This window comes from Salvia splendens, chromosome 8 (genome assembly GCF_004379255.2).
Source record: "Salvia splendens isolate huo1 chromosome 8, SspV2, whole genome shotgun sequence".
In the NCBI taxonomy this organism is placed as follows: domain Eukaryota; kingdom Viridiplantae; phylum Streptophyta; class Magnoliopsida; order Lamiales; family Lamiaceae; genus Salvia; species Salvia splendens.
In genome coordinates, this window is record NC_056039.1 from 803,058 (window position 1) to 827,784 (window position 24,727).

The 24,727-nt window shown below is 37.2% G+C and overlaps 6 protein-coding genes across 9 annotated transcripts; 5 read left to right on the top strand and 1 right to left on the bottom strand.

Moving 5' to 3' along the window:
• The first annotated feature begins 3,821 nt into the window (after positions 1-3,821).
• LOC121743871 (histidine kinase 5-like) lies at positions 3,822-8,909 on the top strand. 2 transcript variants are annotated; one of them, XM_042137258.1, is made up of 13 exons: positions 3,822-4,383; positions 4,900-5,762; positions 5,840-5,896; positions 5,987-6,214; positions 6,314-6,407; positions 6,484-6,690; positions 6,786-6,916; positions 7,003-7,052; positions 7,129-7,433; positions 7,512-7,615; positions 7,705-8,337; positions 8,433-8,609; positions 8,695-8,909. In XM_042137258.1, exons 2-13 carry the CDS (start codon positions 5,043-5,045, stop codon positions 8,815-8,817), a joined length of 2,829 nt encoding a protein of 942 aa, XP_041993192.1. In that variant the 5' UTR covers positions 3,822-4,383; positions 4,900-5,042; the 3' UTR covers positions 8,818-8,909. The 2 variants fall into 2 exon arrangements, with proteins under 2 accessions (XP_041993192.1, XP_041993191.1); XM_042137257.1 differs by having other exon boundaries at positions 5,987-6,407.
• Positions 8,910-9,009: 100 nt separating this feature from the next.
• On the bottom strand, positions 9,010-13,324 carry LOC121745506 (ubiquitin-like modifier-activating enzyme 5). The gene is made up of 14 exons (XM_042139445.1): positions 13,085-13,324; positions 12,245-12,313; positions 12,060-12,173; positions 11,744-11,872; positions 11,503-11,571; positions 11,253-11,405; positions 11,091-11,127; positions 10,717-10,799; positions 10,377-10,451; positions 10,209-10,283; positions 9,902-9,988; positions 9,691-9,809; positions 9,513-9,559; positions 9,010-9,441 (listed from the first exon to the last, which is right to left on the bottom strand). Exons 1-14 carry the CDS (start codon positions 13,172-13,174, stop codon positions 9,299-9,301), a joined length of 1,290 nt encoding a protein of 429 aa, XP_041995379.1. The 5' UTR covers positions 13,175-13,324; the 3' UTR covers positions 9,010-9,298.
• A 1,433-nt stretch (positions 13,325-14,757) lies between these two features.
• Positions 14,758-16,032, top strand: LOC121744203 (pentatricopeptide repeat-containing protein At5g24830-like). 2 transcript variants are annotated; one of them, XM_042137677.1, is made up of 5 exons: positions 14,758-14,872; positions 14,957-15,130; positions 15,235-15,357; positions 15,584-15,681; positions 15,785-16,032. In XM_042137677.1, the coding sequence occupies exons 2-5, from the start codon at positions 15,003-15,005 to the stop codon at positions 15,826-15,828; spliced, it is 393 nt and encodes a 130-aa protein (XP_041993611.1). In that variant the 5' UTR covers positions 14,758-14,872; positions 14,957-15,002; the 3' UTR covers positions 15,829-16,032. The 2 variants fall into 2 exon arrangements, with proteins under 2 accessions (XP_041993611.1, XP_041993610.1); XM_042137676.1 differs by having other exon boundaries at positions 15,584-16,032.
• On the top strand, positions 16,033-17,065 carry LOC121744201 (pentatricopeptide repeat-containing protein At5g24830-like). The gene has a single exon (XM_042137675.1). The coding sequence runs from the start codon at positions 16,246-16,248 to the stop codon at positions 16,924-16,926; it is 681 nt and encodes a 226-aa protein (XP_041993609.1). The 5' UTR covers positions 16,033-16,245; the 3' UTR covers positions 16,927-17,065.
• Positions 17,066-17,073: 8 nt separating this feature from the next.
• On the top strand, positions 17,074-20,783 carry LOC121744200 (zinc finger protein CONSTANS-LIKE 3-like). 2 transcript variants are annotated; one of them, XM_042137673.1, is made up of 6 exons: positions 17,074-17,095; positions 17,258-17,379; positions 17,482-17,559; positions 17,692-17,840; positions 19,353-20,049; positions 20,323-20,783. In XM_042137673.1, exons 4-6 carry the CDS (start codon positions 17,755-17,757, stop codon positions 20,605-20,607), a joined length of 1,068 nt encoding a protein of 355 aa, XP_041993607.1. In that variant the 5' UTR covers positions 17,074-17,095; positions 17,258-17,379; positions 17,482-17,559; positions 17,692-17,754; the 3' UTR covers positions 20,608-20,783. The 2 variants fall into 2 exon arrangements, with proteins under 2 accessions (XP_041993607.1, XP_041993608.1); XM_042137674.1 differs by lacking the exons at positions 17,074-17,095; positions 17,258-17,379; positions 17,482-17,559; positions 17,692-17,840 and having other exon boundaries at positions 17,867-20,049.
• A 1,097-nt stretch (positions 20,784-21,880) lies between these two features.
• On the top strand, positions 21,881-23,812 carry LOC121743136 (ubiquitin-NEDD8-like protein RUB2). Its single transcript, XM_042136334.1, has 3 exons — positions 21,881-22,195; positions 23,104-23,363; positions 23,537-23,812. Exons 1-3 carry the CDS (start codon positions 22,091-22,093, stop codon positions 23,646-23,648), a joined length of 477 nt encoding a protein of 158 aa, XP_041992268.1. The 5' UTR covers positions 21,881-22,090; the 3' UTR covers positions 23,649-23,812.
• The last annotated feature ends 915 nt before the right edge of the window (positions 23,813-24,727 follow it).

Consider the following 24,727-nt stretch of genomic DNA (forward strand, 5'->3'; position numbering starts at 1 on the left):
AAAAGCAGGATCCACGTTCTATAAACTTTTTCAACTCACTTTCTATTATAATTCTTAAAACTCGTGTGACAAAATTTAAGGGAAGGATGGAGTATGAATTTATAAGAATGTGCAAAAGTTATATACTCCCTCCGTCCCGGACTACTCGAACGTTTACTTTTCGGCACGGAGATTAAGGAATGAGTGTATAGCAAAGTCAACAATTGCGGCTGTAGGTGATAATTTTTACTACAAATGGAAAGAGTGCAAATAACTTGGGACGTCCAGAAAGGAAAATAGTGCAAGTAACACGGGACAGAGGGAGTACTATGAAATTGGGAGAAGTCTAATAAGTAACTCAAATTTATGCTTTTATTTATTATATCACTTTTAAATAAAAAAAATGTGTTATGCTTGTCATTGTCTAGAGTTCCCATTTCTTTTATTCTCAATTTTTATTGGAAAACCCAATCTATTATACTACTAATATTTAACAACAAATATGATGATGATGTGACATCATATCTTATTAGATTTTGGAATGCCAGTAGATTAACAACATGAATGCAATAATTACCGGAGTGGTGCTATAACCACTATCCATTTTTAGGATACGACAAGGCTAAACTTAGACACATTGTCATAGACATAGTAATCAGTTAGTGTTAACCCTCAAATCTAATACAGTACTAATAATAATAATAATATTAATGACAATAAATTACAAGAATCCAACATAAACGTGGCGAGAACTTGATACGAACATAATAAGACCTAACATTAATCTATTTATTCCGCACGTGTTCATACAATGAATTCATATATCTAAAATGAAATGTCCACGCGGCCTATTGTTAATATCTCTTTCTTTGCTTAATTGTGTTAAATAATTATTATTAATAATAATTTTTTCAGTATATACCTAGAGTAACGGACTTTTATTTTTGGAAAAAAAGTTGTTCCGGGATTTATGGATTTTGTCTCGGCCAGGTTTTAATGGATCATTCAAAAGGAGGGCCCAATGGGCCCAAACTGGAATTTATTTTATTTGTTTTTGGAATTTAATACTACTAATAAATTTATGAAATATAAGTGTTGGGTTATAGTAAAATTCATTTTTGTAAAATTACGAATTCTATACGTCGCTTATAAAATAGCTGCACTTAATGTGTACATAATTGTATTTTAGTGACCTGTAATTGTGACTATAAAAATGAAAATCGTTCATTGATTGTCCAGGTACTATATATTATACTACTACTATCAAATACTTCATAATTTTTATATTAGAGAAGCTTCCTTTTTATAGTCTATATAGTTTTGGTTGTAGACGTCTAAATCTAACACATATTTTTTATTTAGCTAGCTAGCTAGTAAGGGTGTATGGTAATTAAAAGGTCATTAATTCAGTTTTTCCAACTCCATCTACATTTAAGTATTATATTAGTAACTGTTATTTACTTATTATTATTACTACTTCATGTGCATCTATATATAATATCAGGACTAGAACAATATTGATAAACATACTACTAATTAAAAAATTAAAAAAATAAGAAAGCTGCTTAATTCACATGGGAGAATTGTCACGTTGTGGAGAGAGTGTTGGTACAGCAGAAAACAGCAAGACAAATATGGCTTAGCTGTGCATAACATTAAACTATATTGCAATATATATGAAAATTATCTTAATTAACACATCACCATGTCCCTCCAACTAATTATATTCATTATGTCGTCACTTAAGCGAATAATTAGGAATATTTTTTTATATTTGATTAGTGCTAAACAAGTTGGTTAATGAGTGATTCCATGTTCAACCAACCCCATAATGTTATTTTTATTAATAATAGTATAGGCTAAAGTTCGTATATAGCAACACTATTTTTTATGTATTTTTTGTTTAGGGGTATTTTTTATTTAATTTATGGTATCATTGTTGGAATATTATTTGCCTTTTTCTCAATCAAATTATTATAATTAAATTACAATCAGAGTATTAAACTATTAATTAAGTGTGATAGAGAGAGAAAGGGAAAGAGATGGAGTGGAGGGATTTATCACCGATTCTTTTTATTTAACTACTACTCCATGTTATACTAGTATTAAGACCAACTAATTTTATTATTTAATTACTTTTGTTTTTTTAATAGTTAATAAAATAAGAGAAAGTGTGAGTCAAATCCTAATGAGTTGGTGTCAAACTTGATAGTTAATTCATGATTAGACATATTGTTTTTATAGTTAATTCGTCATCAATCATTAACATCACAATCTAGTACCTACAGTCAATTCATGATCGATCACTTTAAACATTGCAGTTTAATTGTTAAATTTAATAATTTTAGTATGATATTATCCATGTTAATATTGGAGCTCCATGAGTACAAAATAAATAAATGAAGAATCAGTAATAGTGATTTTTTTAAATGAAAATAAGCCATAGACTACTTAACATTCCAGCTTTGTTAGACGTCACACAGCAATTTAATAAATTACAAATTGTTTATTTAAAATTATTAACAGCAAGAACATTGATGCTGAACTACTTTTCAAAAATTGTTTATTTGTATGGATATAATTCCATATTTATAAAGATTATTTTAAAATTTCATATCGGAAACATAAATGGATTATTATATTCTATAGTCATATAGCAATATTTTAATTATAGAGGTGTATGTCACGAATAAAAAGGTCCACTTGCCCTCAAATGGTCATTGCCATTGCAGATCCAAAGATGACTTTAATTAATGCATGATTAATTAAGTATTTTAATCGATCCAATAATTAATGCATGATTATTTAATTAAACATTTTAATCGACCCCAATTAAAGCCCCTTTTTCTTTTCTTATTCGTATATTTAGCCCATATTTATGATGAATTATCATTGCGTTTGCTAGTATATATATGTAATGTTACATTATAAAATATTAAAAGATGAAAGAAAGCAAACAAGAACTGTAAATCATAATTACACATAATCAAACTGACTCCCGACTGAATTTTCTAAGTTGTTGTAATATTATTTTTTTATGAATTAATCGAAAAATATTATTGACACTACATTTTCTTACTTTTTAAAAATTCAAGTTGCTATTAGATAAGCCAACCTATTGTAATTTAATACAGTACAAAGTAAATTAAAGATGTGGCAGTGTATCATAATCTTAATACTTTTCTCGATGAAAATTTCCAACATGCTACAATCTGAATTTTTTGACATAGTGCATTTATATTAAGTAGAAATTGAAGACATGATTAAGTGTATCAAACGATATCATTTAAGTAGTCAAACATTTTGTCCACCTAATATTTTTCGTTTACTAAATTGCTAAATTAATTATAAAGTAGAGAAGTACTCCCTCCATCCCGGACTACTTGCACTTATTTCCTTTCTGGGCATCCCAAGTTATTTGCACTCTTTCCATTTTTAGTAAAAATTATCACATACAGCCGCAATTGTTGACTTTGCTATACACTCATTCCTTAATCTCCGTGCCGAAAAAGAAATGTGCGAGTAGTCCGAGACGGATGGAGTATTATTTTAACAAAAAGAATTAGAAAAAAAAAATTAGAATGCACGTAGGCGCAGCTGTACTACTGCACAAATTCATCCACTCTCCACCTCTGTGTGTGTTCCTCATGCGCCGTCCATATACACCTTACCTCGTTAATGGCGGGGAGCAAACCATTTAAATCTCTCTCTCTCTCTCTCTCTCTCTCTCTCACACACACACACACACACACACACACACACGCACACACAGAGGCCAAGTGCATATGAAGTACATTATACTTACACATGTTGATTGAACTTTGAAGTATTCATTTCTTAAATATATGATCTTTGTATTTCTTTATCTCTCTCCATTAGTATATAGTAGTAATATTATAGACGCAGAGACTCTGAAGTAAACACAACACGAGGCTTCACAAAAGTTGACGCCAACATATATTTATGATTGATTTAGCCAGTGAAACTTTTGGCAGATGCATACCATCAAATGAATCCAACCAAGAACACACACAACACACACTACACACGTTGCTTCATATATATATATATAGAGAGAGGTGATAATTTTGGCCAATTCCCATCATTAAATAAACTCAAGCAATCATTTTTATTCACCTCAATCACACATGGCTTCTTCCTATGTTTCCTAAATTCCACTTTCTTCATTTCCTTTACCATTTTTTTGTTTTTCTAAACTTTTCTTGGGGTTGAATCACATGCTCTCCTCTCTCTGCATTTTCTATTTTATAATTTTTTTATTTGACTGAGCACTCCAAAGAGATTCTTCCAGATCTACATTGAAAAGTTTTTAGGCCGTGGATGAGATTATAGCCTTTTGTTGTTCTTCAAGAAGAGAGTGCCCATTAATTTCTTGTCCAAAAGGTCAGATTTTTTTAAAGATTTTGATTGGTTTCTTGCAAATGGGATTGTTTGTTTTAGCCTCAACTTTGGTTGTGTTGCATCTTTTTCTAAAATTTGTTTATCTCTGATGTTAAATTTCTATATCTGATAATGTTTCATGTGATCATATGCAATTCACGAATTCTTTAGCTTGATTCATCTTTGAATCTCTGCTAAATGTTAACTGGTTTGCACCAGAAAAAAAATATAAATTGAATCTTGATGAACCATTTTAATTTTTTTTTTTGCAGTATGAACGGCTCATTTGTTTTCAAATTTAGTCAATGAGACTCTTATTTTTGAGGTTAAATTCATGTGATCATCATATGCGATTGTATAATTCTTATTTCTTCTTTAATTCTCAGCAAATATGTTAACTGGTTTGCACCAGAAAGAAATAAAAATTGAATCTTGATGAACTGTTTTATTTTGTTTGCATTATAGAAGTGATTTCAATCTTGGTACTTTGCTCATTTTCTGCTTCTGTACTCTGCTTAGGCTTTCTCTGATATTATTACATCAAACATAAGGCTGATTCGAGGCGAATATAGACATAAAAAAAGATGTTGATGCTTGATAGAACTACATCATTGTCTTAGTTGAGACAAGACTTAGTTGTTGAGACAGAATCACAGAGAAGTATGGGGTGTGAGATGGAGAGCGATCAGCCCGAGGATTTGGACGTTGTGCTGACCTCAATGTGGCCGGAGGACATGAATGAAGCCGGTAGGCAGTTCAACGTGGAGAGGCCCGGGGGAGATCAAGACATGTTGGAGGAGGTCACCATCAACAAAGAGCCCAACATAGTCGATTTCCAGAGGCTGATGGAGCTCACTAACTACAGTGACAAGGGTAACTGGCAGCTGGCCAAGTTGGTGAAGAATTGGGAGTTCAAGCAGGCGAACGTCGTGCGTCTCTTGAAAGAGGAGCTCGACCAGCTCAGCAAGCAGCAGCAGGAGGTGGAGCTCAAGAAGCTCGAGATATTGGAGGAGCATCGGTTTGAGAAGGACGGGTATGGTGGGGACAAGCGCCCTATCTCCATTCTTGACGAGAATCTGAGGTATCTGTACCAAGACGCTCCCAAGAGGAGGAAGGACGACGTCGTCTCCCAAGGGGAGATTGTGGCTATAGACGCGGAGTATGACAGCGTGGTGTACTGGAAGCAGCGAGCAATGCATCTTGAGAAGCTTCTGGAAGCTAGCCTTCAGAGGGAGCAAGTGCTGGTGGAGAAACTTCAAGAGAGTATAGAGAGTTTGGAGAGGCAGTCGACTCCTGTGGAGGAGTTGTCTCAGGTCTTGAAGAGAGCCGATAACTTCTTGCATTTCGTCCTCCAAAACGCTCCTGTTGTTATAGGCCACCAGGTGTAAATTTTTTCTCATTCGGGATACTCACATCGTGTGTTTTGGTTCTAGGATGATATGTGTTCAACGTTTTGCAGGACAAGGATATGCGTTATAGGTTCATCTTCAATCACTTCCCGACCTTGGGAGAGCAGGTATGGCTATGTGGATCCTCGTCTTGTTTGGAAGTCATTATGGTGGAGCGAGCATGCCACTATAATTCCTCGGATTAACTGATTTTACAGGACATCATAGGCAAAACGGACGTGGAGATCTTCACTGGCGCTGGCGTGAAGGAGTCCCAAGACTTCAAAAAGGAGGTTTTGGAACGCGGATTGCCTGCAAAGAGGGAGATCACGTTTGAAACGGAGCTATTTGGTTCGAAGACTTTCTTGATCTACGTGGAGCCAGTTTTCAGCAAGGCAGGAGAGACCATTGGTGTGAATTACATGGGAATGGAAGTCACTGATCAGGTTTTATTCCATCCAAGTACATTTCGAGTCATAACTCAATCCAAAAAGCTTGTTGCCTCGAGCCTCACAACGCTGTGCTGTGTAATGACTCCAATGCAGGTCAGGAAAAGGGAGAAGATGGCCAAACTTAGAGAGGAGATTGCTGTGCAGAAGGCCAAGGAGACGGAGCTTAACAAGACGATCCATATCACAGGTTATTCATTTTATAGTTAGTTAGATTGAATATAAAAAAAATGGTGTCTGATTTGGTAGCTACATCGTTCCTATAGAGGAGACAATGCGCGCGAAACAAATGCTGGCGACAATGTCTCATGAGATTAGGTCTCCTCTCTCCGGAGTTGTGAGCATGACGGAGATTCTTGCAACCACTAACCTCGATAAAGAACAAAGGCAGCTGTTGAAGGTGATGTTGTCTTCTGGAGATTTGGTTCTTCAGCTTATCAACGACATCCTCGATCTCTCCAAGGTGGAGTCAGGTGTGATGTGACGCCTTATTTTCGAAATTTTCATTTGTTGGTGTAGCTAGTAAGATGGGTCTAAACATGAGGTGGGGTTCGTTCGTCTCATTTAGGAGTTATGAAACTGGAGGCGGCCAAGTTTAGGCCGAGGGAGGTAGTGAAGCACGTGCTCCAGACAGCAGCGGCCTCACTACAGAAACTACTCACATTAGAAGGACATGTAGCAGAAGATGTCCCAATAGAGGTAATGAAAAGGATCTATTGCTTACCAAGAAAGAAAATTTAATTTACTCGTTCACCGAGGGGTTTACGTTTCTTGTTCTGTTTCAGGTTATCGGAGATGTGCTAAGGATTCGACAGATTCTTACCAACTTGATCAGGTGACCTTCAAAATAGAGTCAGTTTTTTTTATGATGGTGTTAGTTTGTTTACCATTTTATTGTTCTTTTTTTACAGTAATGCCATAAAATTCACTCATGAAGGAAAAGTTGGAATAAATCTGTATGTGGTTCCAGAGCCGAGCGATGTAAATGAACATGGCTCGGAGAAGAAGTCTCGAGATCAATCGACTCTTTCAGCCAATACTAATGGCAATGGACATGCTGATAACAGCCCTTCTTGTGAAGAATCCGAGCTCAACGACACGTCCTGTGACCAAAACGGTGATCAAATGGATCAAGACAAGGAGAGTCGAATGAAGGCTGAGGAACGAATAGTATGGATCCGCTGTGATGTCTACGACACTGGCATTGGAATACCTGGTACTTTTTCTGTTTGTTTTTGTTATATATGAGTATGAAATGTTGGTAACAATCGCGTTGCATTTCTTGATGTGACAGAGCATGCTATGTCGACCTTGTTCAAGAAATACATGCAAGTTGGGGCGGATACAGCTCGGAAGTATGGTGGGACAGGATTAGGCCTTGCAATCTGTAAACAATTGGTGATTATGCTTCCTTTCTTGATTGGATTTGTTACAAAATATCATGGGATTATCTTCTTTAGAATCTTGATCTTTGGAAACTGATGTAGGTTGAGCTCATGGGAGGATATCTGACAGTGTCAAGTGTCGAGCAACATGGCTCTACTTTCACATTCGTGCTGCCTTACAAGGTCTCATCCGCCTCTGATTCTGATGACACGGAAGAACTATCTGATACGTACCAGCTAGGCGACGATGGCTATGACGATGATCTGAACTCAGGCGTGTTCCTCTTCCCGCCTCGGACTTTGGGGACTTTGTTCTCGTCCCAAATCAACGGAAGGATTCCCAAGCTCTTGCCAAACAGCTATGGAAACAACTGCAATGATTTGCTCGAGGACTCCCCTTTGCCTTGTAGTAACAAGGAGGGCACCTCGGAGGAAGGCTCTGATTCGAGTGGTGGTGCAATGGAGACAGCCTCGTCCGTGCCTGACATTGACAACATAAGACCAGTAGCACAACAAGAGCAAGAGACGGCTTCTGAGTGCTCTTCCACGAACAGAACCGGAGTTGAGAAATCTGAGACGAAACAGCACAAGATCCTGCTGGTTGAGGATAACAAGATCAACATCATGGTAGCAAAATCTATGACGAAACAGCTGGGTTACGCCATTGATGTCGTCTCCAACGGAGCAGAGGCTGTGAAGGCACTCCAAAGAAGTAGTTACCATCTCATTCTAATGGTATGATATAGAATAAAGTTATCATCTTTGAAAAAAAAAGCATGGTTTTTTACTTATTTGTGTATACCAACTGAAATTGAAACTTTTATCTGCAGGATGTGTGTATGCCGGTGATGGATGGTCTTCAAGCTACAAGATTGATTCGATCTTTTGAGGAAACGGGAAGTTGGGACGAGGCTGTGAAGGCCGGAGTAGAGATGGAGACGACGTCTCATCAATCTTGCTCGACTTCACAAGTAGAGGAAACAAGAAAGAGGGTTCCTATCGTTGCAGTAAGTTTTGATTATTATTATATACTACTATACGTTTGAGATGCTTTGTTCGTTGATGAGATTTTTTTGACTGATGCGCGTGCAGATGACAGCGAACACAGTATCAGAAAGCGCGGACGAATGCTATGCAAATGGCATGGACTCGTTTGTGTCGAAGCCTATTACTTTGCAAAGCTTGAAACAATGTCTGCAGAGATATTTGGTTTGAATTGGTAGCTGTAAATTGTATGCATATTTGTACAGAAAAAATGGTGTGAGTTAGGAAAGTTTTGAGCGGGTTAGGTTTGTATGTGAAAAATTGAGTGGTATATATTGGAAATTGCTGCTCTTTTGTCTTATTATTTGGTGATTAAAATTCAAGCTAAGATATCCCTTAAAAGATAGAACTAACAAAGCTAAATTATTACACTAGCTATAAGAACAGCTACAATAATAACCATTAAGAACATAATTTATAAATGTTACATTGGAAAACAAATTTTGAAATTTCCAAAAAATTATAATTGTACACCACTGAACATAAACGATCTGCTTACAATAAAATACATTGCAATATCCACTTTCAAAAGGGTGTTCTATGCAAAACTGGGTTCTAAAGTTCTAATAGTCAGAGAAAAAGGGCAACCAATAGGTTGGGGGTTCGAGTCACCACAACAATTTATCGGCCTACACGAGTTGACAAACCAAGCTTAGTCGGCATTAAGCGCTTCCAGTTGTTTTCTCAATTCATCTAGGTCATCAGCCGGGGTAGTGGTGGTTTCCTTCACGGCAGGTGGCTGCTGGAATGCATCAGCACTCGGAAGCTCGTGAACGAGGCCTTCTGTTATGGCACCTAAAGTATAACAAAGTCTCATGTCAGCTAAGAAGAGGGGATTACTTTACAGCAAAAGAAGAGATACTGACCTGAAGTAGCATCTGAGCCTTGCACGTCATCATCATCCCCGACGACACTGGGACACAGTAAAGATAAAATGCATGAGGCACTATGACTTGCGATGTAGAACGGGTTCAAGATTAATTCAAGAAAAGGAGGTTAATGAATCAATCAATATACGCAGCCAGACATCATTCGTTTTGTTACCTTATGTTCCATTCATTGTCATCGTGGAGGCACTCGGGTTCTACTGATTCTTCAGCCTCGATCTTGGCTTTAGCAGCAGCAGCGGCATCTCTGGCAGGCTTCACAAGCATGTACTCTTTCTGCTCCGTAGCAATTCATAAATAGATTGAAAAGTTAGATAGCACAGATTTTGACAACAGATTACAACAAAAGCTCTGTTCAGCTTGGGCACCTGTCTCTCCAAACAAGCAGCATTCGAACATTGAGGGTTTGGCTTCATTTCCATTGTTGGGAAGTAGTCTTTGAGGGCATTGTAACCCTAACGAAGAAAGAAAATGTCACTCCAAAAAGCACCAACAAGACCCACTGGATAATAATAAATGATGACACTGAAAGCACACGACATTTATAGCTTCAAACGCATACATTATCATACAACAAGCCAGGTAATGTGTTTAGATATACTAAGCAGAAAATAAGACAATATTCAATACATGTGTGTGTGTGTGTGTGAGAGAGAGAGAGAGAGAGAGTTTTACCAAATAGGGAGTGACAGTTCCAAACTTCAGTAAATATTTAAGTGTGTTTTGAACAAGAAGCCCCGCAACAATTCCCTTAAAGTCCATTTGAAGTAGTCAGAAATATGAAAGCAATAGAAAGAGAAGCACAAAATAAGTCAACTATGGTTAAGGCAAACAAATGCTTACCATTGTAGTTGGCAATGATGCAGCACAAACCCCTTCACGCTTTAGTGTACGTTCATCAACCCCAGATGCTACAACCTACAATAGCAAATTTCACTAACAGATTAATGTTCAACAATTACAGCAGAATGATGCTAAAGCCTTAAAATAACATCTGAAAACAAAAACCACAACGACTAATAACAATCTCGATTCAGGCAACGTTTACAACACTTCAGTCTTAGTCTACAGCATATAATATCAGCAGTCAAACTGATAAAGTGACACAGCTTTCGAAAGATCCAAATATCCTGCTACAACTTTAACTTCCACTGGAATCGTACAATGCAATTAGTAGACTTACCAAGGGAGGTGCACATGCAAAACAAGCAGTTTCACCAGGGACCAACAGCTGTATATGACCAGAAACAGCATTTTCAGATACACCTGTACAAAATATTTCTCACATTATTGCAAGCATAGATCAGCAATTCAGCTTGATAGTATTTTTTTAAAGAAAATCTGATTTTTGCAAGGCCAACACAAATGTATCTTTTCAATGCAATAGAGGAAGCAAATGGAAACTTTTTTCAGACAAGGACACCCTTAAATGAAATAGAAATATTAGACAGTTCATTAAAGCTTTGACCGACAAAGGAACAAATTATTGAATAGCATAGTTGCTAAGGCATCTAAAGATGAACTGAGAGAAGCAAGCAGCAATAGTGCATTGCTTACCTGACTCCATCCATGTTTGGTTCAATTCATTGCAAGCCTGCACCAGATATCACATTTAAGTTTGGCATAAAAGAAAAGGTTGATTGAATCTTCTAAAGTTCAGAAGATCGTTCTCATTTTAAGATGGTGTGAAGATTTTGATTATAAGATCTTAATTCTGACCTGATTCACCACCATCCGTGCTTCATAATTGTCTACACAGCTTAAAACAAGATCAACTCCACTACGTTCCTTATCTGGACGAAATGATTTATTCGTAAGACTTGACATGAAGGTCTCAAAGCCTTGTACTGTCGTGATGTTCAAAGTATAGCTCTGGAAAACAAGATCAACGGATGAATCCATAGAAACAACAAGAGTTGTTGTACTTTGTTAACGCATAGGCTAGCTGAAAGTTATACCAGTACTTTACCTCAAGTACAACATCGGGGTTTATGCCTGAAAGAGTTTGGACAGCAGCATCGGTCTTAGTCATCCCAGCCTATAAAAGGAAAACCAACATGGTATATTTTAGCTTGCATATGGAAGAAAAACAGATATAGAAGTTATAGTAATAATGTAGGCTTCAACCTATCCAAGCACCTAACTTCTCCACCTTCATTAAGAAAAAATGAACAATGCAAATCATTCAATGATAATAACTATAAATGCACCTGATCGGGACGGAAAAAAAGCCTATTCATGTTAGCTAACTCCACTTTATCGTAGTCATACAACAAGAGGCGACCGATGCCACACCTTGTTAGCATCTCAGCTGCAACACTGCCCACACCACCTATACCCTGTAAAGCGAAAATACCATAGCAAATTACTGTTAGAAACTTGCATAAAACATAATAAACCACAAAAATGAAAAACATTGTTTGAGGTAGATTAATTAGTATAGGTGGAAAATAAGAAATGTGGGGAACCACAAAGGATTTGTAAGAGAACAGGCACATCTAAAAGAAGTAGTTTTTTAAAACATACAACAATGGCAACTGAAAATTCTCGAATTCTTTCATAGTTGTCAACGATGCCCATCCTCTGAAGTGCCATAAGTCTGCTGTAAGGGTTGCTATCAACCACCTCAGCACTCATATCCTGCATTAAGCAGCAAGAAAAGTCAATGTATTGATCAATCATGGCAGCAAAAGCAAACAGAAAATAATAACCTTAATTTTGGAACGCTGTGCATTTGCTTTCTTTTCTGCTGCAGATAGATGCTCAACACGTGATTGTATCTGCAAGCACAAGGCACTTATTTAGAACAAGTAAAGGGTGAAACTGAGCATTATTCTACTTCATAAATCTGAGAGGTTTCAAAGGAAGAAACTGGTTGAGAACCAATGTGTTCTAGATTGATGTTTGATAAATATTAAGCCCACAAAATTCACTAACTAATGTTACTGCACATCTTTTCCGTCCTTCCATTTTCCCATTTAATCTCATCTCTTATTCTCTCCTATCCACAGGAGCTATCCATAATTAACACCCAACTCTCTGCAACTCATATCATCCCGAGCTACTGATAGGGAAGGATATAAATGCATCTAAACATACGCATCTCGACTATCGCAATCTATGCACATGTTAGTGGTCCAACACTCAGAAAAATAAATCTAAGCCACTCGAACTACTTTTGTAGCACAATACTTTTGACCTTGCATCCGTCCTTCCACGCATAACCATCTGCTCCTACAAATATGCTTCCAAATGTACTTTTCGATCTTGGATCATAAATCACTCATATTTATTCATATCATTGTACTTCATTAAGCTAAACATGAACAGAGATCCTTCCCAAGTTACGTTGATGGCTAATGTTCACCATTGTACACAAAAAAATCAAAATTTTGTCATAATCAACTGTCAATTAAAATAGACTACAATGCTAAACAATCTCAGTTCCGCCTCTAACCGTGCTTTTTTCAAAAGAAAAAATACATAATTTACTACAACAGTTCCAACTACAGATGTCCATACATATATGTGCATACATAGAGAGACTTTACCTTATCAATTAAATCTTTCTGAGAAGGATCAGGCATAGAATCCTTCAAACTGTGAAGTTCACTCAGCAAACCTTTGAGCTCCGCCTCCATTGCACAGAATTACCACAAAATCGTTCTTTTTTCTCCACTAAATTATGCAACTTCACTGAAATCAATCGTCTAACTCAAAAATTTGCCATTCGCTTAGTGAATTGTGATTCAGAGATAGAGGGATTTTGAAGTTTTTCACCTTCAAAAGACTACGAATTTTAATCATTTTGGGACGCTTTTCTTCTGGACCGGGCGTTATGTTCTCCATGAACCGGGTCCGGTTCGATACGTTTTCTACGTTGCAATAGCCAATGGGGATTTGCCACGTCAATGTACCTGTCTTTTTTGTATTGTAAGTAGCCCAAAATCAAACTTAAAAGAAAAAATGTTGTAAGTAGCCCAATATAGAATTGGCCCAAGTTTGCAAAGTAATTGAGTCGCGACCATCACTAAGAACATTTAATGATTAGATCTTAGCTTATTTACAACTTATTTAAATCATAAAAAATCAGAAACTTTAGAAAATAATCAATGAGTATTTGTGAATTGATGACTAAGTGGGTTAAAGCAAGTACTTCTGCCGTCCCACAATTACATGTGCTTTCCCTTTTAGTCTGTCCCATAAAAATTTGCAATTTCTACATGTGCTTTCCCTTGTAGTCTATCCTATAAAAATTTGCAATTTTTTATTTTGAAAAATCTTTTCTTTCTAATAAGTTGTGACTCATTCTCTACTAATAATATTTTAATTTCTCTATCTCTTTCTTACTTTATCAATTTTACATTAAAACTCGTACCGAATCCAAGTGTATATTCTTTGGGGACGAAAATAGTATTAAAAATGTCTAATAGTAAGATTGATCACTAAATGCCATATGAATATGCGTATATATGATACATACAAAGTAGAGAAAAATATTATTTAATATTGTATGTTTATTTGCCCTTTTTATATTGGGTCTTGTTTTTAGTATTTGTGATTTCTTATTATTGATGGCCGTCTTATTTAAATTTAGAGCGAATTATCCTAATAATTTATGATCTTGTCAAAAAATGTATTGATTCCTAATTTTTTTTATGAGATATTGGACCCTAATATTATAGAATTTTCAAAAAGTTAAGTTTTTTCCTATGAACTTTAAAATTGACAAATAATATCATGAAGTTTACCCGAATTTGCTATTTCCAGTGCCAAAAAAATCATGGCAAATAATATCATGATACAGACTTTTTTTCCTAATTTATCGACAACAACTTCGAGGGCTTCAAGTTCTTCAATCTTTGATGATAGTTTTTTTGAAGTGCACCCTCCAGAATTTCTCTTTAGACGTCAATGCATTAATATAGCCAGAATTTTTTCGTTTATGGGAAATAACAAACTCAAGGAAAGTTCGTGATATTATTTGCAAATTTTAAAGTTCGTGGAAAAAATTCAACTTTTTGAAAGTTTCATGAATATGAAAATCAAAAACCAATTTGAAATTTCCAAAAATATAAATATGAAAATCTATTCTTTTATAACTAGAAACTTTCTAATTAAAAATTGTGGTGGGCTATTTACATTTTAATTTATTTTCGTATTATAAATGTGGGCCCGATAGTAAAATAAAAATTAGGCCCAATATACAAATTGTTGAGCCGAAGTTATATCTCTCCAATAGAAACCCAACCTATCCATTCTCTGCAGCTGAGAGCCACCGCCACCGCCACCGCCACCGCCGTCCTATTGGAGCTGCTCATCCGCCGCAAATGCAATCCGTAATTGATATAGTCTTCTATTTTAATATCATTTCTAAGAAATTTTATTCTCATTTCACTGTTTGTGTGTGTGATTGTTCTCAGATTATTGTTCCTGCTCAAGGATCTTATTTCCTTCTGCGAATTCTGAATGGAAGCTTCCAGACACTTGAATGGTTTAAGGACCAAAGTTCTCTTTATATTTGGTAAAAAAAAAAGTTCTCTTTATATTTCGTGGTTTCTCCGTGTAGGTTCCAATTTAGACCAAATCGAATCGAGGTAGGAGCATTTCATGAGTTTTTTAACCTCTAATCAGCTCATGTAAATTGTATATGCTTGAATGTTTGGTGTTGTTGTTTTTGTTGTTTATGCCGGATTAGCAGCATAAATAGCGATAGAAAAGAGAAGGGAATTTCAGATGATGGAGATGAGGAGCCGAGGGGGGCGGTTCTCAATGCATTGAATGCAATGCTGAAGGGGAGTTTGGATCGGTTGAAAATTATGAGGTTCGTTTCAATAGTTGTATTTTTTGTGCGAATTTATGGTTATGAGAAAATTTGCACCAGCGTGTCAAATGATTGAACCGTATTATGGATTAGTTTGTGGTGGTAATGTATGAATAGGTGATGAAAAACTACTTTTCCATACAAGATCTCATTTGCAGTCTTTGGAGTGTGATGGATCATGGCTCTGATCAATGTCGATTACTTCTTTTTTTGAAATGTGCTGCAGGGAAAGCATAAGTTGGGGGCATTCAAGTAGGTGTCGTTTCAACTTCGAATCCATGTCCAAGAGTGATATAAGTATGATTAGAGCTTTGAGCTTGGAAGGTAAGCTCGGATCAGCTCTGTGTCTTTGGCACACTTTGGTTCAACAGCTTAGAATTCGTGATGTCCGTACTCACAATTACCTACTAAATGCACTTTGCAAAAGCCATGATTTGGAGAGGACTGAGTGGCTTGTTAATGCGATGTTAGCCCATGGCCCTCGCCCTAGTTGTGCTACCTACAACACTTTGATGAGTGGTTATTGCCTGTAAATCAAGTCGATAGAGCTCTAGATGTTTTCGCTACCATGGCTAACCAGGGGGTGAGGCCAAATAGGGTCTCGTGCAATATTCTTGTGTGTACTCTTTGCCAGAATGGCTTATTGCAGGATGCAACAAAGCTGCTTAAGACAATTTTGGATGACAACAATGATGGCGGAACTTCAAATTTAATTGCTTCAACTATACTCATGGATGGTCATATCAAGAGTGGTAGCGTTGCTGAAGCTATCAGTTGCTGGAATGATATATTTAAAAGGGGTATAGAGGTTGATGTTGTTGCAATGTTATTATTCACGGATACTCTCTGAGAGGGGACTTAACGGTTCTGTATAACTCTTTGGGCAAAATGTACAAAAGTGGTCTTGTTCCTGACATTTTTTCGTATAATACAGTCATCAGTGAGCTTTGCAAGTTAGGTAGGATAGATGAGGCTTGTTATGTTTTTAGTGTTATGTCAAGTATGGGCATTCCCCCTGACCACATCACATACAAAATGATCATCCAAGGTTCGTGTATTAGTGGAGATTTATATAGAGCAACCTATTTTATTTCCCACATGCTGCAAAACTCATTGGTTCCCAAGCCTCTTATTTGGAATGTCATGATCAAGGCCTATGGAAAACATGGACGAGTACAAGAGGCACTGTTCATGAAAAACAAAATGATTGAACTTGGTGTGCTGCCCAATGTTTATACATACAACGCTCTTATTTACACACAAATAAAAGTTGGAAGTATTGATAAGGCTTATTATCTACTAACAGAGATGCTCTCAAATGGTATTTCCCCTGATGTAGTGACTTACAATTTGTTGATTGGTGCTGCTTGTGATCTGGGCGATATTAGTTATGCACTCCAGCTGCACAACGACATGGTGAGGAGAGGAATTGAACCGAATATAGTAACTTACACTGAATTACTTAAGTGCTACAGCATTCGAAACAAAATCAGAGAGGCTGAAGAGCTACTTTTCAAGATGTTGATGACAAATTTGCCAATTGATCACGTGCCATTTTTGTACTCATGAAGGAATGCTTTAAGATGGGGGAGCTAGATAAAGTTTACAATCTTTATCGCACATGGTTAAGAAGGGGGAAATTCTGTAATTGAAATTCATGTGTGAAACTGAACGATGGCATCATCCCTCTACTATGAAGCTTTTTGCTTGATAGTGTGGCTGGGATGTGCTCGGGGAGGTAGTGATCTTCATAATTTGTCTCGTTTTTTTTAAAACTTAATAATAATTTCTGGGAAGTTTTCATTTTCACATATTAAGAATTTAAATGTTTACAGCCTTTATGCATGCACTTAGTGGTTGTTTTTAATTGGTTTGTAGCTTAATACTTGTATATCCACAGATGTTTCTGATCAAGTGATGGCAGTGCTACCTACTGCGACTGAGTGACGACTAAGAACGGTTTTCTTATTTTGATCACCAGGGTGGTGCCAGAGCAACTGTGAAGTGTCAACTAATCTTGGAGTAAGTATCGTCCTCCGCGTTCATCTGAAAACCATTTTTAGAACCTCGAAAACTTGTAATTAGTCCTATTCAGTTTTATTTAACCATCTGGATAATGAACAGATGCTGCAGTTGCACATGTAACTATCATTAAATTAGTTGGTGAGATTTTCAACATGTTACCTCAATTAGCATCAAATGGTATGTAATCCTCCCCCCACCCTCCTTTACCCCTTTAATTGACATGGTAATGGTAATAGATCATTACCATCGACAACCTTGGTGATCTGAAAAAAACTTATTCAACTCTACCCATATGCTTCGATCCTGAAGTATGTGTCTGGACAGCCACATTCAAATTGAGAGAAAGATGATGCACATACATCCAACTTCTGAATGTTCCATGACGTGTGTGGCTGTGATCCAGAATCGGCAGAGCCAACCAGACGATCAAGCTACTTCCAGAAAGACAACTCTTTCAGGTACGATGCTTATGCACTTGTGCTCTGGTATGCGCAGAGAACACGAATGCCTGTAGCATGCGTAATGAGTTCAAACACTGAATTGCTTAAGGATGGCTATTAAGATTTATATTCGTGAAAATATGCAAGTTTCTTGGATACCAAGATGGAGTCTCTATGCTGATTAGTGATTACCAAAAATTATGCTCACGGAAATTAACGAAAATGATAGGATCAGATTTATATTCGTGAAAATATGCAAGTTTCTTGGATATCAAGATGGAGTCTCTATGCTGATTAGTGATTACCAAAAATTATGCTCACGGAACGAAAATGATAGGATCAGACTCACTAGAATATTTACTTGATCTGATGTTAGCATTTTTTGAATATAGATGGGAAATGTCCAGAATAGTTTTACAATTGATCTGATTTTAGAGTTTATAGCCTGCATGTTGATCAGATAAAGATTCAACCTAGATTATAAACTACTCTACCACTGGCCAACTTACACACACTTAATTAATTGATCCATATTTTGGGGGTGTTCAATAAATTGAATCAAGATTTTGTTACAAGTGATATTGATCTGTTTTTTTTATTGAAATGAAGATATATAAATGATGTGGAATTAGATTTGGTTTGTTTAAGTTTCTTAGAGCATGGTATTAAATACCTAATTGAAACTCTAATTGGCATTAGTGAATAGTTGGAGGATTAAAAAACGTAACTAGGAAAGGTCAGTTCAATATATAAACATCTATGATGGAAACTTATTCCTATTTCAAATACAGAGGTGGGAGAAAAAGATGATAGTGAAAGAGAGAGGACAACGGCTGGGAATAATATTGGAGTATTATTCTCTTGAAAGTTCAAGCATAAAGTATTAATTTAACAGGTTAATTAATTATGTATTGATCTTCATAAATTATTTATGACCTAATGGGTATATTTTATCAACTGCAATTGATTGTGTATTATAGCATTAGTTAAGTAGGTTGAAAAGTTGAAATTTTCAATGCAAGCTACGAATGGATAAACAAGTCAGATTCGAATTACATAAAAGTAAATAAAGAAACTCTTAATCCATTGCATAGTGTAAACACACTTTAGTAAAACTTTGATCAATATTGGACTAGGTAAAAAATTGTCCAAGAAAATTTATAAATTCATAGGTATACGTTGGTTGTGTGAGTAGTATTAAAATTACTTACATGAAATATGGAAGTGAAAATAGTTAATTACTCCTTATTTAAAGATTTTAAATTTACCAAACTTCATTATTTAACTATATTATTTTTTATTAAATATGGATAAAGAAATTCTTACACCCTATCTCCAGTCCTTCACCAATGGCTAAGACTCCGCCACATGTCAACTTCTGATTGGCTATGTTATAGATCGCCCATACACAGCTTTAGCTCCTTTCTACTGCTCTCGTAACTCCAATAGCATCTACACTTCCATTAGTCCCCCCCCCCCTCTCTAAACCAGAGAAAAAAATTAGGAAATTGATCACGAGATCATGAGCAGCGACAGCTGGAGCCTAACGGCCAAGCCGTGCGACTCATGCAAGGCGGTGCCAGCCACCGTATTCTGCCACGCTGATTCCGCCTTCCTCTGCGCTGCCTGTGATGGTGAAATCCACTCCCCCGCGAACAAGCCGGCTCGCCGTCACGCGCGTGTCTGCATTTGTGACGTCTGCGAGCAGGCGCCAGCCACCGTCACCTGCAAGGCCGACGCTGCCTCGCTCTGCTCCACCTGCGATGCCGACATCCACTCTGCCAATCCCCTCGCCCGCCGTCACGAGCGCTTCCCCGTCGTCCCCTTCTTCGATACAGCCCCCGCCAGATCCCCCAACTCCGCCGAGGAGGCGGCCGAGGCGGCATCTTGGCTCCTGCCCGACCCGAATAGCAAGCCCGTCGATGAATCCAAGTCGCCTGAGTTGAACAAATCCACGGAGTATTTATTTGGCGATATGGATCCGGACCCGTACCCGGATCCGGACCTTGATCTAATAATCATGGAGCAGAAAACCGGTCGTGATACTACTATCGAAGGTAAGAAACAATATTCGGCGGATGGAGTTGTGCCGGTTCAAACCGAGAGAGAATTCGGGTCGGATTTGTACCCGGGTCCAGTAGTGGATGGGTACCCGACTTACGATGTCGAGTACCCGGTTTTGAAGCCGTTTATGTATAACTTCACCTCACAATCCATTAGCCAAAGCGTAAGTTTATCTTAAAATTATTTCATTTTATTTATTATACATATATTATGCATTATTGCTCTCACAAAATCAATAATTTCTTTGTGATGATTAAAAGTCAATAAGTTTGTTGTGAGAATTAAATGCTTGCATTTAGGTTGTGACAACTTTTCTAGTTTCTAGCATATTCTCTATTGATTTTTCAGATCTCAATTAATTCTCTATCATAAATTGTTTATTCGAATTTACATATTCATACTAAGTAACTATACAATTATGTATATATCATGACAGGTGTCGTCTTCGTCCTTAGAAGTAGGGCTGGTGCCGGACCATAACGCCAATGCTGACGCACCCAAGGCCGAAGCTGTCCCCGCCCCCCTCTCGAGAATCGAGAGGGAGGCGAGGGTGTTGAGGTACAAAGAGAAGAGGAAGAACCGAAGGTTTGATAAGACGATCCGGTACGCCTCTAGAAAAGCCTATGCAGAGACAAGGCCGAGGATCAAAGGGAGATTTGCTAGGCGGCTGGAGCTTCAAGTCGAGGCCGATGCATCATATGGCGTTGTCCCGACGTTTTAGCCATGTGCTAGTTGTGTGTGGCAAAATGATATGGGTGCTAGTTGGACTTGTTGTTTGTGTACATACTTGTAGGAGGGTGGTTGTTTGCTCATCGATGCATTGTTTTCAGCTATCGATTTTGTAGGTTGTTTCATTTTGGTGTGATGTGAATAAAAGTTCTAATCTTTTCTAATTAATAATTGCGAAGAAACTCAAGCAATTTATTAAACTCGTGTCCAAAGCATTTTGATCACTAATTTAGGGACATGTGACTTACTCGCTTTGTTTGCAATGATATGTCTCATTTTTCTATTTTGATCTGTTATTATTATTTTTATTTTTAAATAGATCATATATTCTACTAATTTATTTTGCTCATATTTTATTTTAAAATTAATGCATTCCATAAATTATCTTCAACTATATTTATTTCACATTTTTTAAGCATCAAATATAGAGCTCATCAAAGCCCATTACACTAAGTTTTTTTAACTCGTTGAGGCCCAGTTTAGTTTATTAAGTAGCCCAATAATAAAGTATTACAAAAGGCTAAATTGGAAAGACATGTCACAAAATTATAACTCATTAACATTTAATATCCACCTCTAATTATGTTTAATTCTATTTGAAAAACTGAGTAGGATTCTTGAATTTTAGGTGTTGGATATTTTTAATAAATTTTGCTAATATAACCATTAACTTGTCAAAAACACAGTTCATAACATAATTACAATTGCAATAATTTCAGATATATCTGACTATTTAATTTATTCAAACTAAAAAAAGTTATAACCCACCAAGATAAGAAAACATCAACCCACTACGACGAGAATCTTATAGATTCAAAACTAAAAAGAATTCTTTTTTTATCAAAATATATGCAAAATATAGAGAATAAATGCTTGATTAAAATATATATTGAGAGAACAAATGCCCTAACCCAAAACAAGAAGCTATAGAAGATGAAGAATTTATACTATTACAATACGTATATCTTTTTAGAACATTTATCTTTGGAAAATATTCTCATTCCTTTGTATTTATTTTCCTCCATAGACATGAGAATATGCATGTGAACAAAACTTTCAATCGGTTCACTCCCTTATAGTATTAAATAATGTATAAGTGTTTAAGATTCCAATAATCTAACTAGAAAGGGAATGCAGTCCTTAGGTAAAGTAGTCATTAACTCGATATATAATATCAACCACAAAATGCAGAAGAGTTGATAAGACAAGTGTCTTCCAATAAATAAGTTAGAGGTTTGAGTCATCTCGAATGCACATACTTGAATCTTTAAAAAAATAGAATATGATAATTTCTTTCGTGTAGTATTTTTTTTACTGTACTTGTAGTGTATCTATTTTCAACTATAATGCTATGATATTTATATATTTATTTTCAAATTCTCCACTCATATAAATACCTGAATTCCAACACTCAATCTGATCATAGTCAGAGCTAAGAATCAGTGCGACGTAGAAATTACGCGGGAAAAGAAAAGATGCAGATCTTCGTCAAAACCCTTACCGGAGAATCTGGAAAATCAACCATCACGCTTGAGGTTGAGAGCTGCGACAGCATCGACCATGTCAAGGCCGCGATTCAGGTCTCCGATTGAACTTTTATTTTTCAATATATATGCATTTCTTTTCGAATGTGTGTCGGTATTGCAATTATGATTCGGTCGATGTTCCTGATTTTGCTGTGGTCGGGTGATTTCGGATTTTTGCATTGGTATATGGTATATTAAGTTGATTGAGCTAGGGTTTTGAGATTTGATTGGATTGTACTCTGCACGCCTGAAGCAAGCTCTATTTTCGTTATAATGCTGTGATCGTCTGGATTCTGTGGAATTTAGTCAGGAATTAGTGAAAATTTAATCGTTTAGTGCCTCTGAGCTGATTTTTTGCATGGATATCTGTTTTTTGAATACCGTAGTATTTGAGTTGGTAGTGTTGTGGCTTGGACGGAGCTGACTGGATCCAAACAATGAATATAGTGACTTTTTGTAAAAATATTGATCATGAAGCAACACTTATTGGGGTAAAAAAAATGGCTGTAGTTGTTTATGCTTGTTATCAGAGTGGATAGTTCTGTGTTCGTCTTTGTTATTGTGCTAGCGTTATAGATATGGTCGTTTGTTGAGTATATCGTGCCCACTCTCTCCTGGTGACTTAACCCAAACTTGAGCCTGTCATCGTTTACATGATGGTTTTTCTTTATTTAGCCCAGTGAGTTGTTTAAAAGTTCATATTTGTGGAGTTTGTGTGTGTGTTGGATATAGTTGTATTTATATGCAGATTGTATGTCCGATAAATTGTGGATGCATTTGCAAACTGTCTGGCGCTTGCCATCTTGGATCTGCACAAGATTGTATTTCTTGAAGTAGTGAAGTTGTTTCGAGAGATAGATGTATTTTTAGTTGCTATAGGATGCAAAACTCTATCACAGTTCATCTTCCTTTCGTGCTCTTATCGAACAACTTTTGAAGCAACGAGAAATTGGTGCTTGCAGGATAGAGAAGGTATCCTGCCTGACCAGCAGAGGCTCATATTTGCTGGTAAACAATTGGAAGATGGTAGAACTTTGGCAGATTACAATGTCCAGAAAGAATTGACTCTTTACGTTCTTTTGAGGCTCAGTGGAGGAACAATGATCAAGGTCAAAACCCTTACCGGAAAAGAAATTGAGATTGATATCGAACCTACTGATACCATTGACCGGATTAAGGAACGAGTGGAGGAGAAAGAAGGAATTCCTCCAGTGCAGCAAAGGTTCGTTGCACACCCTTAACCACTCTTCATGCTGTCTCACTTAATGTTGTGGTAGAAATGGAGAGAGAGACAGAGAGTCTTTGATAATGTTGCCTTTAAACTCTGGTTTAGTGCTTGTTTGTGAAAGTTGGGAACTTTGATGATTGATGCAGTAACATAAATTAATGTGATAGGTTGATCTACGCGGGGAAACAGCTTGGAGATGACAAAACTGCGAAGGACTACAACATCGAGGGTGGCTCTGTTCTTCACCTTGTTCTTGCGTTAAGGGGTGGTAGCCACTGAGGGTTCGATTTCACGTGCCAACAGAGATGACACCTGAATCGCTCTAGACACCACCTTTAACTATTGTGCTTATGTTTTTTTGGGTATTCCAATGATATCCTGATAACTTGTGTCGTGGTTGTGGGATGATCCACTAATTGCAATTTTATGTGTATTTTGTTGTAGTGTTTGCTATATGGGGTACTACGTTTCTTAGAGCATCCGCAGCGGTGGCGGTTGGCGCCACCGCCGTCCGTGCCAGCGGCAAGGCGAAGAACCGCCGCCGCTGCAACCGCGCCGCTGGCACGGCGCTGCTCGATGTATCGAGCACGTCCGTGCCAGCGGACGCACACGTGTCACTCTCCCATTCGCCAACGGCATAGCCGTTGGTTTCAAACAATTTTTTATTTTTTTTTAAAAAAAATCGGTTTTTTATTAAAAAAACCGATAAAAAATAAAAAAAAAATTTCACTTCCCCAAAAAATTATATCCGTTTATAACCGTTTTTCCCCACTTTTTAATTTTTTTTTATTTTTTTACCCCAAAAATACACACTTTCATTTATAAATACCCCCAATTTCACTCCCAAAAATTCACACTTTCACTACACAATTCTCATCATCATTCTCTCATCTCCATTCTCATCTTCAATCTCTCATATCCATTTTCATCTTCCTCTCACACCCTACAACACCACTATGTCCGGTAACGACGACAACCCAAGCGGCTCTCACGGTTGGAACTCCGAATGGTTCGGTTCGCAACCGTTTCCTAGTCCGGAAACGGAATATTCGGCCCCTCCTCTCACCCAAGATTCGGGCGTTCCGAGTGGCTACCGGCCATACCCAATCGACGATCAAGGTGCCTCCGATGGGCGCTACGGGTGGACACCGGAGCCTAGGCCTCGCGCCCCTTCCCAAATGTCGAATCCTCCATCTCGCGCCGGTGTCCGCACACCGTACTCACCGGCGGAGATGGAAAGATTGTTCAAGGCGTACTTGGAAATCTCCGAAGATGCGGTGGTTGAAACGAACCAATCCGGCGATCACTTTTGGTGGCGCGTCTCTAGCCGGTACAATGCACACCGGCCGCCGGGAACG

Excerpts from the sequence above, each read along its gene's own strand:
- LOC121743871 (XM_042137257.1), top strand. The coding sequence starts at position 5,043 with ATGGGGTGTGAGATGGAGAGCGATCAGCCCGAGGATTTGGACGTTGTG. Across the intron at positions 6,408-6,483 it reads CAAGACGATCCATATCACAG|AGGAGACAATGCGCGCGAAA; the intron begins GTTATTCATTTT and ends TCGTTCCTATAG. Across the intron at positions 7,434-7,511 it reads CACTGGCATTGGAATACCTG|AGCATGCTATGTCGACCTTG; the intron begins GTACTTTTTCTG and ends TTGATGTGACAG.
- LOC121745506 (XM_042139445.1), bottom strand. The coding sequence starts at position 13,174 with ATGGAGGCGGAGCTCAAAGGTTTGCTGAGTGAACTTCACAGTTTGAAG. Across the intron at positions 11,572-11,743 it reads TTTTTTTCCGTCCCGATCAG|GCTGGGATGACTAAGACCGA; the intron begins GTGCATTTATAG and ends TTCCTTTTATAG. Across the intron at positions 9,989-10,208 it reads GAACTGTCACTCCCTATTTG|GGTTACAATGCCCTCAAAGA; the intron begins GTAAAACTCTCT and ends TTTCTTCGTTAG.
- LOC121744203 (XM_042137676.1), top strand. The coding sequence starts at position 15,003 with ATGGAAGCTTCCAGACACTTGAATGGTTTAAGGACCAAAGTTCTCTTT. Across the intron at positions 15,131-15,234 it reads TTAGACCAAATCGAATCGAG|CATAAATAGCGATAGAAAAG; the intron begins GTAGGAGCATTT and ends CCGGATTAGCAG. Across the intron at positions 15,358-15,583 it reads GATCGGTTGAAAATTATGAG|GGAAAGCATAAGTTGGGGGC; the intron begins GTTCGTTTCAAT and ends AATGTGCTGCAG.
- LOC121744201 (XM_042137675.1), top strand. The coding sequence starts at position 16,246 with ATGTACAAAAGTGGTCTTGTTCCTGACATTTTTTCGTATAATACAGTC.
- LOC121744200 (XM_042137673.1), top strand. The coding sequence starts at position 17,755 with ATGTTCCATGACGTGTGTGGCTGTGATCCAGAATCGGCAGAGCCAACC. Across the intron at positions 17,841-19,352 it reads CAGAAAGACAACTCTTTCAG|CGACAGCTGGAGCCTAACGG; the intron begins GTACGATGCTTA and ends GATCATGAGCAG. Across the intron at positions 20,050-20,322 it reads CACAATCCATTAGCCAAAGC|GTGTCGTCTTCGTCCTTAGA; the intron begins GTAAGTTTATCT and ends ATATCATGACAG.
- LOC121743136 (XM_042136334.1), top strand. The coding sequence starts at position 22,091 with ATGCAGATCTTCGTCAAAACCCTTACCGGAGAATCTGGAAAATCAACC. Across the intron at positions 22,196-23,103 it reads ATGTCAAGGCCGCGATTCAG|GATAGAGAAGGTATCCTGCC; the intron begins GTCTCCGATTGA and ends TGGTGCTTGCAG. Across the intron at positions 23,364-23,536 it reads ATTCCTCCAGTGCAGCAAAG|GTTGATCTACGCGGGGAAAC; the intron begins GTTCGTTGCACA and ends TTAATGTGATAG.